This window comes from Acanthochromis polyacanthus, chromosome 1 (genome assembly GCF_021347895.1).
Source record: "Acanthochromis polyacanthus isolate Apoly-LR-REF ecotype Palm Island chromosome 1, KAUST_Apoly_ChrSc, whole genome shotgun sequence".
NCBI classification, from domain to species: domain Eukaryota; kingdom Metazoa; phylum Chordata; class Actinopteri; family Pomacentridae; genus Acanthochromis; species Acanthochromis polyacanthus.
Window position 1 is genome coordinate 12,564,619 of NC_067113.1, and position 16,817 is coordinate 12,581,435.

General features: G+C 40.8%; 1 protein-coding gene across 8 annotated transcripts in view; it reads left to right on the top strand.

The window, feature by feature from the left end:
• Window positions 1-16,817, top strand: part of LOC110955846 (alcohol dehydrogenase 1-like) — a 322,968-nt gene that overhangs the window by 88,443 nt on the left and 217,708 nt on the right. For 4 of the 8 annotated variants that reach the window (XM_051940623.1, XM_051940592.1, XM_051940759.1 and 1 more), the window contains 7 exons: window positions 3,708-3,809; window positions 4,024-4,165; window positions 4,935-5,022; window positions 5,414-5,633; window positions 7,332-7,592; window positions 9,227-9,359; window positions 9,465-9,603. The exons of 3 other annotated variants lie outside the window; for them this stretch is intronic. In XM_051940623.1, coding sequence (XP_051796583.1) covers window positions 3,708-3,809; window positions 4,024-4,165; window positions 4,935-5,022; window positions 5,414-5,633; window positions 7,332-7,592; window positions 9,227-9,359; window positions 9,465-9,603 — 1,085 coding nt within the window. Of the gene's footprint in view, window positions 1-3,707; window positions 3,810-4,023; window positions 4,166-4,934; window positions 5,023-5,413; window positions 5,634-7,331; window positions 7,593-9,226; window positions 9,360-9,464; window positions 9,604-9,715; window positions 9,941-16,817 lie in introns of those variants that run through there. One more of the 8 variants, XM_051940657.1, reaches the window with a different exon arrangement.

Consider the following 16,817-nt stretch of genomic DNA (forward strand, 5'->3'; position numbering starts at 1 on the left):
CACACGGCCTTCATCAGAACATAATAAAACACTAGGGCACAGGTGTGCCTGATAAGGGCTGAAACCAGGTCACATGACCACATCACCTGATACAAGACATCACTATTTAATAATAGAAAAACAACATTTAAAAACATAAGACAATAGAGAGACCAGAATCGGCATTTTGATGCATATCGGCTTTGCCCTTTTTAAAAAAAAAAAAAAAAAAAGTTTGATGTGATCAGAGATCAGTTTAAAACTCTTTTCGACCAAGCTGGTTCCAGTGCTAGTTTGGAACCAGTGCCTAACTTAGCACCAGTTCTTTGTGTTTCCACCAACTATGCACTGACTCCAGGTTACAAAAAGAACTGAGTATGTCACGGGCTGGGTGCGGGGTTATGGTGATCAACGATAAACACACAGAAAAGCCATTTTTAAACAGCTAATTGAGTAGTGGTAGTGTTGTAGTAAACCTTCAAATATGGACACCAAATCCAATCAGCAGTGGTCTGAGGAGGAGACCTATTTTGGCTCTGTTGTAGCCGCGCCTTGCTGTCTGCAGTCAGTACTCTGTCTCAAGCATTGTCCCACCCACAGCACCATCTGACTGGTTACAGACAAAGCCACAGCATGGGTAAAGCCAATCATCAGTGAAAGCTGTGGATGCAAAGTGTTCACACACACAGGAGAGAGGAGAAAAGATTTTTGCTGAGTGAAGAAGCTGGGGAAATCAAATATACTGCCAGTCAAAAAATTTTGACACACTTTATCATTCAGTGCTCTTTATTTATTTATATTATTTTATACATTGTAGATTAAAACAACAGTGTATAAATAAATAAGTAAATGTCACAGTAAAATCTGTTAAAAGGCTATAGTTAAAAGTTATCAGAGGGAAACACCACTCCATAAAGGATCGTTTTAGTTCATGCAGAGTGGGTGCTCATCTCTTCTACAGACAATTGGCGAAAAACAAGCTAGCGGTACGACAGAAACATGTGAAAAACCTCATGAATACACTGTGTTGGCACTAAATCTTTTTGTTATTGTGTGCATTGTGTATACAGAGCACTTCAATAGAGGCCACAAATGTGAATTATTACTTCGTGTGTGTGTGTGTGGGGGGGGGGGGGGGGGGGGGGGGTCAGGTGCTGGCTATACCTGTGGGGACCAAATGTCCCTCAACTGTAGGAAAACCGAAAACAATGTCACTTGTGGGGACCTCATTTCGGTCTCCACAAGTTTAAACAGTGTTTTTTTTGGCCATGTTGTTGTTACTGAAAAAAGTAAAAGTGCAAAAACGTTTCTTTAGGGTTAGCCATTGTTTTGGTCTGGGTTAAGGTTAGGGTTAGGGGTTTGATATAAATTATAAATGGGAGTCAATGGTACACACGTGGACAAAATTGTTGGTACCCCTCAGTTAAAGAAGGAAAAACCCACAATTCTCACTGAAATCACTTGAAACTCACAAAAGTAACAATAAATAAAAATTTATTGAAAATTAAATAATCAAAAACAGCCATTACTTTTGAATTGTTGATTAACATAATTATTTAAAAAAACAAACTAATGAAACAGGCCTGGACAAAAATGATGGTACCTCTATAAAAGATTGAAAACTATTTGACCAGAGTGACATGATTAACTCAGGTGTGTCATTTAATTGACATCACAGGTGTTTCCAAACTCATAATCAGTCAGTCTGCCTATTTAAAGGGAGACAAGTAGTCACCCTGCTGTTTGGTGAAAAGGTGTGTACCACACTGAACATGGACAACAGAAAGCGAAGGAGAGAATTGTCCCAGGACATCCGAAAAAAAATTATAGACAAACATCTTAAAGGTAAAGGCTATAAGACCATCTCTAAACAGCTTGAAGTTCCTGTGACAACAGTGGCTCATATTATTCAGAAGTTCAAGACCCACGGGACAGCAGCCAACCTCCCTGGACGTGGCCGCAAGAGGAAAATTGATGACAAATTGAAGAGACGGATCGTTCGAATTGTATCCAAAGAGCCCAGAGCAACCTCCAAAGAAATTAAAGGTGAACTCCAAGGCCAAGGTACATCAGTGTCAGATCGCACCATTCGTCGTTGTTTGAGCCAAAGTGGACTTCATGGGAGACGACCAAGGAGGACACCACTGCTGAAAAAAACTCATAAAAAAGCCAGACTGGAATTTGCAAAAATGCATGTTGACAAGCCACAAAGCTTCTGGGAGAATGTCCTTTGGACAGATGAGACCAAACTGGAGCTTTTTGGTAAGGCACATCAACTCTATGTTCATAGACTCAAAAACCAAGCATACGAAGAAAAGAACACTGTCCCTACGGTGAAACATGGAGGAGGCTCAGTAATGTTTTGGGGCTGCTTTGCTGCATCTGGCACAGGGTGTCTTGAAAGTGTGCAAGGTACGATGAAATCTGAAGACTATCAAGGCATTCTGGAGAGAAATGTGCTGCCTAGTGTCAGAAAGCTTGGTCTCAGTCGCAGGTCATGGGTCTTCCAACAGGACAACCATCCAAAACACACAGCCAAAAACACCCAAGAATGGCTGAGAGAAAAGCGTTGGACTATTCTAAAGTGGCCTTCTATGAGCCCAGATCTGAATCCCATTGAACATATGTGGAAGGAGCTGAAACATGCCATTTGGAGAAGACACCCATCAAACCTGAGACAACTGGAGCTGTTTGCTCATGAGGAGTGGGCCAAAATACCTGTTGACAGCTGCAGAACGCTCATTGACAAATGCAGAAATCGTTTAATTGCAGTGATTGCCTCAAAAGGTTGTGCAACAAAATATTAAGTTATGGGTACCATCATTTTTGTCCAGCCCTATTTCATTAGTTTGTTTTTTAAAATAATTATGTTAATCGACAATTCAAAAGTGATGGCTGATTTTGATTATTTAATTTTCAATAAATTTTTATTTATTGTTACTTTTGTGAGTTTCAAGTGATTTCAGTGAGAATTGTGGGTTTTTCTTTAACTGAGGGGTACCAACAATTTTGTCCACGTGTGTATGTCCCCACAATGATAGAAAAAGTGTGTGTGTGTGTGTGTGTGTGTGTGTGTGTGTGTGTGTGTGTGTGTGTGTGTGTGTGTGTTAACAGCATAACTCAAAAAGTCATGGACGGATTTTCACCAAATTTTTACAGGATGTCCGGAAGAGCAAAAGTAACAATCGATTAGATTTTGGAGGTGATCCGGATCACCGTCTGGACCCAGGAATTTTTTGAAGGTCGAAGGACAATTGAGAGATGGCTGTGCCAACAGACACACACACACACACACACACACACACACACACACACACACACACACACACACACACACACACACACACACACACACACACACACACACACACACACACACACACACACACACACAAAAACTCCGGTGATTACATAACCTCCTGGCGGAGGTAATAACCCTACATCCTAATGAGGACAATGTGAAATCTGCTTGTTTTCTTGATTTGCAATGTGGCACATCAGTTTATTTAAAATGAAAAAGCATCCCTGGATAAGTGTTTACCTTCAATTTTTGCACAAAGGACAGCAGCATTTCTCCTTTTTTAACAAATATGAAGCACTGGCAATAAGCTGCTTTATGTATATCTTCTGTAATTTCTCCAATTTTCAACCAGCATACTTTGACTAGATAACACTTCAGCAATATTTGTCATGCATCAATCTCTGTAACTTGTTGTGGTGTCCTGTAGGTGATCAAGTGCAAGGCAGCAGTAGCCTGGGAGCCCAACAAACCTCTGGTGATTGAGGAGATTGAAGTGGCTCCACCTAAGGCCAACGAGGTCCGCATCAAGGTGAGACATCAACAGTGACGAGCCACCTGTAAATAGACAGTGTGGTACTGCCAAATGGTGTTCACAGAGGTGTACTGTAACAAATTACAGATAAACCATCTTTAATGTCAGAGTTCTGGTTCTACTACTGAGCGCTCCCAGAGTGAATCCTCTCATCATCATGTAACCCTCAATGTCTGTGTTTTCATTGTTTGGTCACTGTCCTTTCGTGCAGATTGTGGCAACAGCAGTGTGCCGTTCAGACCTTTACTTCCTTTCGGAGTTTATGCCTAAGGAAAACTTTCCCATAGTGTTGGGCCATGAGGCAGCCGGCATCGTAGAGAGTGTCGGACCTGGAGTCACGGAATTTCAGACAGGTTAGGTTTTAGCTATTCCTCTTTCTGTTTGTCTGTCCATCCATCTATTATCTATACATCGCTTAATCCTCATGAGGGCCGCAAGGAGGCTGGACCATCTCCGAGCTAACTTAGGGTGAAGGCAGGTTAGACTCTAGACAGGTCACGAGTCTATCACAGGGCTACACTTAGAGACAAACAAGCACACTCACATTCACAACTACGGACAACTTTAGAGTTACTGATTAACCTCAGAATATTTTTGGACCGTGGGAGGAAGCTGGAGAACCCGGAGAAAACTTATGCATGCACAGAGAGACCATGCAAATTCCACACAGAAAGATCCCAGGCCCAGTCTGGGACGCGAAGCGGGGATCTTCTAGCTGCAAGGTGACAGCGCTAACCATTGTGCAGCCCTGTCTATCTATTTATTTTCTCACCCCAAGAGTAAGATGAAAAGATTGATATCAGTCTCATACATCTGTGTAGGGAGCTTGGACATAGTATTAATATTACAAACAGTGGTCTGGATCAGTCCAAAGGGGCCAATAAAAGTTGTCAGTTTTTTTTCAAGAAAAGAACCGTAGCTGGAACTTAAGAGATAATCAGATGTTTACACTGTGATGATCGATTGAAATTCAAAATATATAGCCAAAATGAGGCTGAGAAGCCATTTAAGGCTGAATTTTCTTCCATAGATGGAGAAATTACCAACAAAGATCGGGCAAAAGGAACTAAACTATATTTGCTGAGGTCTAACTAACATTGCAACATTATCTTTGTCTTGCAGGAGACAAGGTGATTCCTCTGTTTCTCCCCCAATGCAGAGAATGTCGCTTCTGTAAGAGTCCAAAATCCAACCACTGTGATAATTCAGTGTGAGTTTTTTTCCCCATACTGTCTTTTTAAACCACATTGTGTTTCCCACTATTTCAATGACTTTAACAGACAGTACAAGGATGTTTATTGAGGTTGGCAATAAAGAAGGACTGTTGTTGAATAAATAAGAAATAAATAAGACCAGTGGAGACTTTAGATGAACAGAATTCTTCAGGTCAAACTTCTCAGATGAAACATTTGGATCATCCTGAACTATCATGTCAAGAATTCCAAATGGAAGAAGTGCGGGGGACAAGATATTCCTGACTGAACTTTTTCCAAAGCTTCTCTCTTTGAACCTTCTAGTAGGACAATAGAAACTCTCAAATTTCATGTTAAATAAAATTTCACTGTTTCATGTTTTTGAAGTCAAAACTTTTCTTAATTCAGGCTGATTGGTGCTAATAATACCATGGCAGAGTCAGACTCCAGGTTTACCTGTAAGGACAAGAAGGTGCGGCAGTTTATGGGAACCGGCACCTTCTCTGAGTACACTGTGATGAACCAGATCGCTGTGGCCAAGATTGATCCTGCAGCTCCTCTGGACAAAGTCTGTCTCCTTGGCTGTGGGATCTCCACTGGATATGGAGCAGCAGTAAATACTGCTCAGGTGTGTGTTTGACTGTATTTTAAGATGCCTGGTAAGAGCGTGTCTCTGGTGATGCTCTTTTTCTGAAGGTGGCAGGATTCTGTTCATTAGTACTTTCAGTGCATCGGTTTTCAGACTGTTGCAAATTAACCACAGCAACCACTGTGTTTGTGTGCATATCAGACTTACGTTTGGTTATACTTTCTCCCAGTCCAGGTGTGTGGAATACAATATACAGTATTTTAAAAATTGTCAGTCATTCTCGTGAAAAATTTTCAGTCGATATTTCTTTCCGCTAATAACTACTGTAGGATTAGATTTGATTATCCTTGTTGTTACTACATCACTTTAAGTCTGCTGAGGGCTGTACAATGAAGCAAATATGACATATCCAGACCATTGTTTTGTGTTGTCATTGTTAAGTGACTCGACAAAACTAAAGCTCCAGTCAGAGATAACACATATCACGATTCAGTGCTGATCAACTTTTTTATTATCTAAGGATTCCTGTGCAGTCACATAAAAGCATCATGTGACTCTTCTTCTGCACAAACAATTGTCCCACCTACTTCAGTCAACAAGTTTTTATAATGGGAAACAACAAGGACAACAAAACTGTCTGACAGTAAAAAAGTGCTACAGCAAATGATACATGATTGGAATGCTGGTCTAAAACTGTTAATCGTGAGTTAATAAATGTATTTTACTGATCAGTTTGCCCATCCTTTTCTGACTGCTACACATTAGAGCTCTTAAACTAAACTTTATATTTAAACATGATATTGTAGTGAGGTGCTTTTAGGTCTCACACTGTCCCATAATGCAAGATATCACTTTAATTTTTGGCCAAATCAAAGTAATAACAACAATAATATGCAATTTCTTGTCAAAGGCTAATTACATTGTGGCAACACAACGCATACACTGTGTGATACCATAACTACATGGCTTTGTTTTGTAGTTTTAGTAACATACGGTTCAACAGGTTTGCAGAAAAGCATGTTACCTCAACCGAGGATCTGTCAGAGAATTGTCAGGAGATGTTTTGGTTGAAGGGAGATGTTTCTTCTAGTTGATTTAAATCTAAACTCTGTACATAACCTGCTCTGCACCAGGTTAGCTCCACAATGTCAGTTACTATGGTGATGTAACACATTAAAACAGAGTCACCTTCGTGACACAGAAAATTCTCACTTCAAACTCAAAATAGCTTGCTAATCCACTAATCTTGCTTCATAGGGCAGCTCTCAGGAGTCTGCTGGTAGAACTCCCTCATTTGTGCAGTAGATCATATTTGCATATTCTGCAGATTATCACAATTAGTCTTGTAATTCTGGACTGTATGCAGTCATCCACAGGGAGATCAATACAGATTCTCACCGACTCGGGGACAAATTTAGATCATGAAATCCCTCTCTTACTTACGTATGTGAGGTATAACACTGGCAATAGGAGTTATTAGTGGCAGTGATTCTGAGTCACAACCAATACTATCAATACTATATGATAATACAATCTGTGCCTTCTGATATGACCATATTTTCAAGTGCAAGGCGCATTTAATATACTTCTGTACTGCAAGTTTATAAAAATGAGGGCCCCATGTGTTCAGAGCCGAGAAAATCAGCAATTTTGATTCAAATCCTTCCCCAGATTGGAAGCCTCCAAAAAGGCAATCACTGCTTTTGAGACAATACTTTCCTACCTCTTTTTCTTCAGGTTGAACCAGGATCCACATGTGCTGTGTTTGGTCTGGGAGCTGTGGGTTTGGCTGCAGTCATGGGCTGTTATGCTGCAGGAGCAAAGAGAATTATAGCTGTTGACATCAATCCAGAGAAGTTTGAGAAGGCCAAGGTGTTTGGTGCTACTGACGTCATCAACCCCAAAGACCACAATAAGCCCATCCATGAGGTGCTGATTGAGATGACCAATGGAGGAGTGGACTACTCCCTGGAATGCATTGGGAATGTGGAAGTCATGGTGAGGCAGACTGATTATAATGTGCACAATATTCAGATGTGGCTGAGAGCGGTGGTACCTTCATACCTCACGGAAAGTGTGCCCTGTTCTGATGAAACCTGCTTTAAGTCCTGATTTTAATCCAACTAAAACAAGAAAAGCACTCAGAGTGCAATACTCCACCAAGGCCGCTCAGTTGTATAATTTCTGAGGGATAAAATCTTTAATAAAAAATTACCTCGCAGTGAGCACAGGCGTGTGTTATGCATGTGTATGTTATGTATGGATAAAGAATCGCATATGTAGCCGGCAGCGGGGATTGATGGGATTTGGAAATACCTCCACAGTTTAATCAATTGTTCCTTATATCATTCCCAATCGATAAGTCCCGATAAGTCTGCAGTGGTCGATTTGTAGTAGGATCGCAATCACAGAATCGTCAGCAGGCAGCTGACGCAGTGTTCACTTGTCATAGTTACAGTGACGCCGTGCCACTATCTCACAATGATGCAGAAATCTTCAACAAATCCATGGATTCAGACTATAAGTTTCATCACTGCCAAAATCTAATCAATTGGTCCTTGCATCATTTCTGAGCTTCCATGAAAATTTCCTGCAAATCCATTTTTGAGAAATGTTGCCAACAAACAGACAGAGATATGTCGATCATCACATAGCTCTGTCGTGTTCCTTGGCAAAGTAAAAAGGAGTTGAATTTCACAGTTAGGAGAAAACATCCACCAAATTTAGGAGAACTGGAACAGTTTGCTCAAGAAGAGTCCAGTCAATAGGCCTGGCCATCAGCTATATCTGCTTATCCTCTATAGGGATAAAGGATAAGCAGATATAGCTGATGGATGGATGGTGTTACGTTTCTTCCCCACAGCACGCAACACAAGATATGTTAGGTTGTAAATGGGGAAATTAATAACAGCACACTCAAGAATTGGGTTTTTAAAAAAGGGTCTTTGTTTTTTAAAAGGTGATAGTGACATTTGTCCCAACTACTGTCCACTGAATCTATCAAAAGAATAGAACAACTAAAATGTATGATCCAAAACACAACGTATGTGGGAATCAATAGTTTTGTTGGGTGTTGTCTGGATAAAGGAAAGAATAGACTGATTTGCACATTCAGAAACTCAAACTCATGATTCCAAGAAAGCTAGCTGAGAGTCGCACATGAGAGTGAAAAAATCTCTCTTTATGTAATCTCCCAGCAGGGCTGATTGCCAACAGCCTACAGCTGAGCTCTACTTCACAGGTCCAGATGATCTACCTGATGAACAGAGTGAGCTGTGACCTGGTTTTTGTTCAAGAAAAAAAAAACTTTCATATCAATCCATAACAATGGAAAATGAAAAGTAAAAACTAATGTCCTTCATAGTAAATATGTACTGGAAAATGGTGAATACCAACTGCCCGCAAAGACCTTAAGTGGAAAAGTACCACTAATTTTATACATGTCTGCAATGTAACCTTTATTCTGATCAGAGTAAACTGACTTCATTTGCTTTTTCTTGCAGTATTTATTGAAAAGCTGAATGATTCATCATATTACCCAGTCGACATTGGCCCAGCTTGTCTCCCACTAATTTTGGACCGGTACCAAACTGGTTATAAGTGAACTGACTTTATGCTGTTTCTCCATCCAGCGCAGTGCTTTGGAGTCTTGTATCAAAGGTTGGGGTGTTTCCGTGATTGTTGGCGTGACAGACATGCATGACTTTGCTGCTCGTCCCATTCAGCTCATTGCTGGACGGACATGGAAGGGATCCCTGTTTGGAGGTGAGACAAATAAAATCATTCCCACCGATTAATGAGTCCATGTTAAAAAGTATATGTGTCACTGCTTTCTTATGGCTTCTAGGTGAGACTCTGCTCTTATTTCAGGATTTAAGGGTAAGGATGACATTCCACAGATGGTTAAAGCATACATGGATAAGAAGGTGAAGCTGGATGAGTTCATCACTCACAACATGACTTTGGACCAAATCAATGACGCCATCGAACTGATGAAGCATGGCAAATGGTAGACTACACTCACAGATTACACGCCTTTACTTTGTTGACCATAAGTGACCAAATAACAGAATAACAGCACAGAGTTCTGATCAATTCTGTATTCTCTTTTTGTCCCACAGTATCCGGACAGTGATGAGTGTTTCTCCACAATAAGTCCACTCAAAACACTCTAACTCCAAAGTGATCTACAACAGCAGTCTGCTTTTTTATCATCAGCAAAATCTAAATATAAGTAATTCATAGCACAAAATAAGACCAACTGGTTCACAGTCATCAGGGTTCATATAAGCAAGAACTAAACATGTCAAAATAACAGTGCTAAATAAAAGGCTTCACTGGCTGGATTTATAGCCTCCTTATTTATTTTATGAATTTATTGGGTTACGTGTTCACAGCATTTTCTACCATGTCACCAAATTTCTAATTAAACAACATTTCAAGGGTCAGTCAGCCGTAGCTCAAATTTACAAAAACTAGCCAAATTATATCAATAGTTGTACTGCTGTAATTTCTCTGCTTGGATGGACTCCCACAGCAGTCCATCTGGCTGTTGCCTCACAAATTCAAAAGCATCTGGCTGCAGACCTCCACTGTGAGGTCGCTTCCGGTGCAGGCTCCACTGTCAGGACGCCTCCACCATAGATATATACAAACACTAGATGGCTCATGAGCGCTGTCAGCCTATGGGGAGCAACGTCGCCACATGGCGGCCATCTTGGGACAGGGCTGCTCGATCACTCATAACATTAAAGTCAATGGAACATGGATTTTAAAATCACTGTAGATTGCTCAATTTTCAACCGATTTTACAACAGCTTGGTTTGTTATAAACGTCAGAGATGTACTTGTTTTACTGCTTACATAAGAATAATTAAAACCATTGAATTCATATAATAATGAACACAGATATCATCTTTTTTCAGCATAAATGGATGTAAATGTAATTTTATTATTTAGCATTGCACTTTTTTATTACTATCAGCTTTCTAATGCACAGATAAAAACAAAGCTCAACCAAAATCAATGCACAACAAACAGAGATGTTGTCTTTTCTTTTCATGAACCTGGTGACTACATTACCCACAATGCATTTCGGCTGCAGGCTAACTAATCCAGGCATAGATGTATACAAAGAATAAGTCTAAGGTCTCAATCAAAGTCTCTTAACCAGCAAATAAATACAACCACAACCACAAAGAATGTAATTTCGCCTAAAGATTCGGTTCTCAAAAAACGTTGGTATCAGGAAAACCTAATAATTGAAAATCAGATTGTGAGTAACACCATCTTCAATGTGAGTAGCCAGGCAGAAAAGACACACAACTATGCCGCATTTTTCAAAACGAAAAGCTGCGATTTCGGAATTGAACCCGAATCATAGCCACGTTAATAAGGTCTGTAATAAACTAAACCGTTTGTAAATCAATCAAGAATTGAGCGAGTTATGAGTGAAGTACGGCGGCCCGCGGGCGGGCCGTTTTTTTTTATCGGTATACGCTTTTTTAAAATAGAAGGACACTGCAAACACGATTATACAAACACTATACACACATAGAAAGCTGAGATTCTCATGAATCCACCGGTATAAACCACTTTCAGATGTGATTACCACAGCGGGTAATATAAACACATTTATCCAACAAACAACAAGTCATGTAAACGTGCACAGCTCACCTGTCGACGCAGTTTGGACGCTCGTTTCTGGTCATAAAAGAAGATAATCCACAAAAACCGGCCAGAACCCAAGCTTAGCCATCCAGAGGAAACAATCCAGTATAATACTTTGGCCAAAACATGTCTCGAAATAGGTAAAAAATCCAGAAAACGATCGGCTCCGTGCGCGTGCACGCGGCGCGTGGTGGCGCTGTGCGTTTCATATTCACTGCATCTTTCTATTATAACTTTATCATACACGGTCGAATTCCCTTTGTTCGCGATTCAAAATGGATACTGGAGACTTCTCCTCCGTTTCAAACCGAACTTCAACCAATCAGGTGACTCGTTTCCGCCTACTTCGGCGATTTAGCCAACCATGGCCGAGTCTGACAGATATCGATTACATCACTTGATTGACTTGTTTCTCAGCAAATCACGCCGGAGGAACCGTTAGATTGACAGGCCTGGTAGCCAATGAGCTTGCTGAATGGCTTGAATATAAATCCCGCCTCTGCCAGCGGCTTTATATGATATTTCATTCGTGAGCTCCGGGCTCCACCTGCTGTTTCTCTGTATTCCTCTCAATCTGTGTGTGTGATCGACACTGAAGCCTATCTGAAGTGATTTTTTGAGTTCTTTATGAGTTTTTGGAATGAAAATGAAGTGAAAATGAAGTGAAAATGAATTTATACCATTCTGTAGAGAGTGTGCACAGTGTATAAAGAGTGTATCCAACATTGACAGGGGCGGAGCATATCAGTACAAATACATGTGTGAAACAGTCATTTCTTGTAGTATTGCTCTGAAATTTTGACCTGAACTATGTAAGACCCCAGGCTTTTGCAATATTGTGTTTTCAAGCTCTTACAGTGCTGCCACACTGATTTTCAGGTGGTTTATTAGGGAAAAAATGTAGGCGAGAAAAAAATTCATCCTAATTCAGTGTGTGCCAACATGAAATACTCTGTGCCAGTAGCACCTAGAGTAATTCTGACTACACTGGGTGAAAATTCAGGTTGTCAGCTTTCAAATGAGACCCCAACCATGCATGTACTCCAAACAGTTCAAGAACAGCATTCAATTTATTTTCTGTAAATCTCAGTAGAAATTTCGGGCGGAAATTGCCCAAACCTTAAAGAGTTAAGTGAGGAAATCGTCCACCTTACCATTGACTACAGTACAGTACGCCAGAGCAGTCCCCTGTCCTAAGATGGCCGCCAAGTGACGACGCCGCAGACTCCGTCTTGAGCCATCTAGTGTTTGTATATATCTATGGCCTCCACTGTCAGGACGGGAAATACACGGGATGCATGACAAAATAAAATCGAAATAAAATCGTGTAGGGACTTCCGGTGAAATTGATTTTCGTGCTAATGCATTAATTAGTTAATAATAGAACATAAAATCCATTAATCCCTTGTCTATATTATATATCATTTTTATTTATATATTAAACTTCTGTTTTGTCGTTTTTCTTCTGTGTTTTCCTTTTATGTTACGCATGAGCCCCACCGTACAGCGAATACAAGCGGCCGAAATGAGTTTCCTCCGCAGGCAGGCAGGGCTCAGCCTTGGAGATAGGATGAGGAGCTACCCTGTCTGCATATCTCCACTGTGAGGTCGCTCTCACAGTGGAGGTTTGCAGCCGACCCGACTCCGGATAAGCGGAAGAAAATTAATGGATGGATGAGCCCCACCGTGACTTGTTATGCCTGTCAAGCACACATTTATATTCTGCCAGTAACCGTATCAAGAGTATATTGAGAATTTATAATTACTCCGCCAAGGAACGCGGTGGAGTTATGTGATGATCGGCGTACGTTTGTCCTTTCTGTGAATCCGGCTGTTGGCAACACTACTCAAAAAGGCAATAACGGATATGGATGAAATGTTCAGGGAAGGTCAGAAATGACACAAGGATCACCTCATTAGATTTTGCCAGTAATGCGGCTTATTGTCTGGATCCACGGATTTGTTAAACATTTCCCGTAGCGAGATAGCGGCAGGCACGGTGTCGCTGTAACTATGACAACAAGCAAACGCATTGTCAGTTGCCTGCATCAATTCATGCCGCCCGCTGCATATTTAATGAAATAAATTATTAGTTCATAAACAAATGCTGCATTTATATAAAAAAAACGCTACATTTCTGACAATGCCATGTGGGGGAATGAACAGTCTTGAAGGAGTACTGCGCTCTCCGAGTGCTTTTCTGGTTCTTTTTATTTGGACAAGTGAAGCATTAGCATTTGTCTTTTTCAAAACGCTTCTCATTAATGATTGCCATGTACATAGAACAATATACACCGTTTTGTGTAATATTACAGCTTAGGTCATTACGGAAAACAAACGTGGGTGACTTGGGGCTCAAGTGTCTATGTGTAGCCTATAAAGCCGAGGATCTTTTGTCTATGCTAATTATGTTCTTGTGCTGCTGGAGCACCTAAATACCACCAACTACTACCCAAACTCTTGAGATCTACAGTGTAGTTCAAGTGAATTATTAAGTGCTCAATGAGAAAACAAAACATGAACACACAGTCACAACATGATCAAATGTTCTGTTATCCTTCAATTATTCATCTTTGTGACATTCACAATATGCCAAATAATTGTTTTCGTCCACTACTATGTCACAAAATTTCCACGTCCTCAATGTTGTAGAATGTGAATTTGAAGACCTCCAGGATTTCTTCCCTTTCCTGCTCATCCATGTCTTCTTGCCCCAGTCTTTTATACTGCAGAGCAGCCTCAGCCTGTTCCTCCTCCCCCATGTATAGAACATCAGGCAGGTCCACTCTGGCAGAGAAGAGTGTCTTATTGGCCTCAACCCACTCTGCTGCATGTCTGCAATCATGCAGAATACGCACTTCAATCGAGTCCTATAGAAAAGACGGAAATAAAAAAATGTCTTTCTGTACCATAACTGCTGCACCAACAGTATCTGACCAATAGATACTGTGAGAATAGCCTACCCCTTCCACTGGTGTGCTCACATCAGCAGGTCTGACTGAAACCTCAGCTTGCTGCTCTTCTTCCTGAAAATATATAGATAAGTAAAAAGATCAGTTGTAATATTCAAGCCTAACCTCCAAAAAGAAGAAAAAGAAAAGATCCCATCAGGACCCGTTCAAGTAGTCCACCTTGACATATTAGTCAGCTCAACAAATGTTAATTTTCAATCCAATCATGCATTATCTAGACACTGTTTATTTTTAGAGACAGCAGGTGTGAGCTTAACTCATGAATGGCCTATTCTTTAGGTTGTTGCTAGAGGTACGGACCCGTACCTGTAGCCTGTGGACTACGGATACGGCACTTTCCATTTGCCAATCAGATACACGAGATCTGGTCACGTGACTCCTGGTAGACGCTAGCGGTATGGACCCGTAGCATCGGTACTACAGGTACGGACCCTAAACCTGACCCTAACACTAACCCTAACCTTAACCTTTGCTTACCTTTCAACAGTTTGCAGTGGTTAGCAGCTTCTTGACTCGCGAGACTGCATCATTAATTACTCCTACATGAGTTTGCAACAGCTATACTGACGAAGAACACAAAACATGCATTTACTACGGTGGCTGACAGGGGCAAATGTACAATATACACAAACGAGCTGCAAATACATGAATGCGTTGCATAAACAGAAACGCGCTGCAACAAGAAAACGTTGCATATACAGACGAGCTGCATAAATAAAAACAAATGCAAAAAGAAAACGTTGCATATCCAGTCACACATGAGCAAGCACCCATAAAAAGTCGGCATGGTTATCAATCCATCAATCAACTTTATTTATAGAGCACTTTTCATACAAAAGAAATGTAGCACAAAGCGCTTTACAAAAAAAAACAAAAACAAAAAACACACAGGTCCCCCCATCCCCCACCCCGCCCCGATAGGCCTACATAAACCCACACATACCCCCCCCACTCGCACACATAAAAAGTTATGCTAGGTTATGTCAGAGACAGTGGACATCTCGTTTCCCTAAATGTTTAGGAGTTTTTAAGTCCTTAGCTTTTCAGTCACTGTGATTATATGGGTGCTGAAGTGGTGTTTTACTACCATCTCCATGTGTTCTCTCTGTTATTTATGTTTATCCATGGAGATGAGAGAAGACAAACCTTTTCATACAGTTTTTCCCTCAACTAACGTTACTTGTCTCGCTCACCATTGTCTGCCTCTCAGGTGAAAAGCTCACTACTGTCACTACTACTTCCACTGTGTGACTGGATATGCAGCGTTTTCTTTTTGCATTTCTTTTCATTTATGCAGCGCATTAATGTATTTGCAGCTCGTTTGTGTATATGCACGTCATTTTCCCCTGTCAGCCACCGTAATTTACACTTTCTGTGGATAATAAAAATCAACAACTCACTGTAAATGCCAAACGATACAGACGATCACTCGCGTGAAATGGCTTCTTCTTTTGATTTATTTAGCGGTTAGTAAACCAACTTCAGGTGCGTTACGGCCACCTACCGGACGCTTATGGTTACTTCCCGTCCTGACAGTGGAGGCGTCCTGACAGTGGAGGTCTGCACCGGAAGCGACCTCACAGTGGAGGTCTGCAGCCAGATGCCTCTCCACAAATTTGTAATTAAAGAATATTCCAGTGAAACACCATTGTAGGCAGACATCCAGGTTAAGTGGCCAAAACATTCCACAGGAAATCCCATCTCACAGATCAGCTCAAACTCTCTCTCTCAAAGACCTAAGAAAACACGCAAAGTGCCTTTTTATGGCCAGAGAGAGCCCTGTATCATCCCAGATGCGATCCGTACCATCTCCCAGAGACCTCATAAAATTAACTTATGATGACCTCTGACTTTTAAAGAAAATCTCTTTTCTTTCCAAACAAGAGACACACGTGTTCCTATCAGAAGATTGAGAAGATTCTCCTATTTTTTCCCCTTCTACAGAGAGACTCCAGAGTCCCTGCAGAGAACTGTTAACACCTTTAAATCTAATTACCATTTAAATGTTTGTGGTCCACACCGACAGAACTGCTTTGATGAGCTAAAGCCTCTTCTGGCTCCATCCTGTCCCTGACTCCAGCTCTGCCGATCGGCCATCAAGATAAGCAGGGTCATAAATATTCTAATGACCTTTTTGTTACCCTGAAGCTGCAGAGACTCTGTCCCTTTTCATTCCACAGGACTTTTCTTAAAGCCCTTGTTCCGAAATGTATTTTGTTATTCTGTGTTTACCAAAGATATAGGGAGATGTCAACATGCATTTTGAATCAACTCTCGTTTTTCTAGTCTCAGTATTTCCGAAAATATAAGATTTGTGGTTTATTCACCTTTCTTCCACAGCTCAACATTGCCACCTTTTGACGCCGGGATGCCATGACATTGTCAAGGATTTCACTGAAATTAACCATAAAACTTTGCTTATTCAGGTTACCAAGACATGGAAAACTGTTCTATTGTTCACAGTATGTATGTCATATTAATCTGTTTTCACTGTGATACATATAATAACCATTAGAATGCACACGAACATATAAATAGGAACTAGAACTCACATATTCTTAGATTAGCTTGTATGATCAGT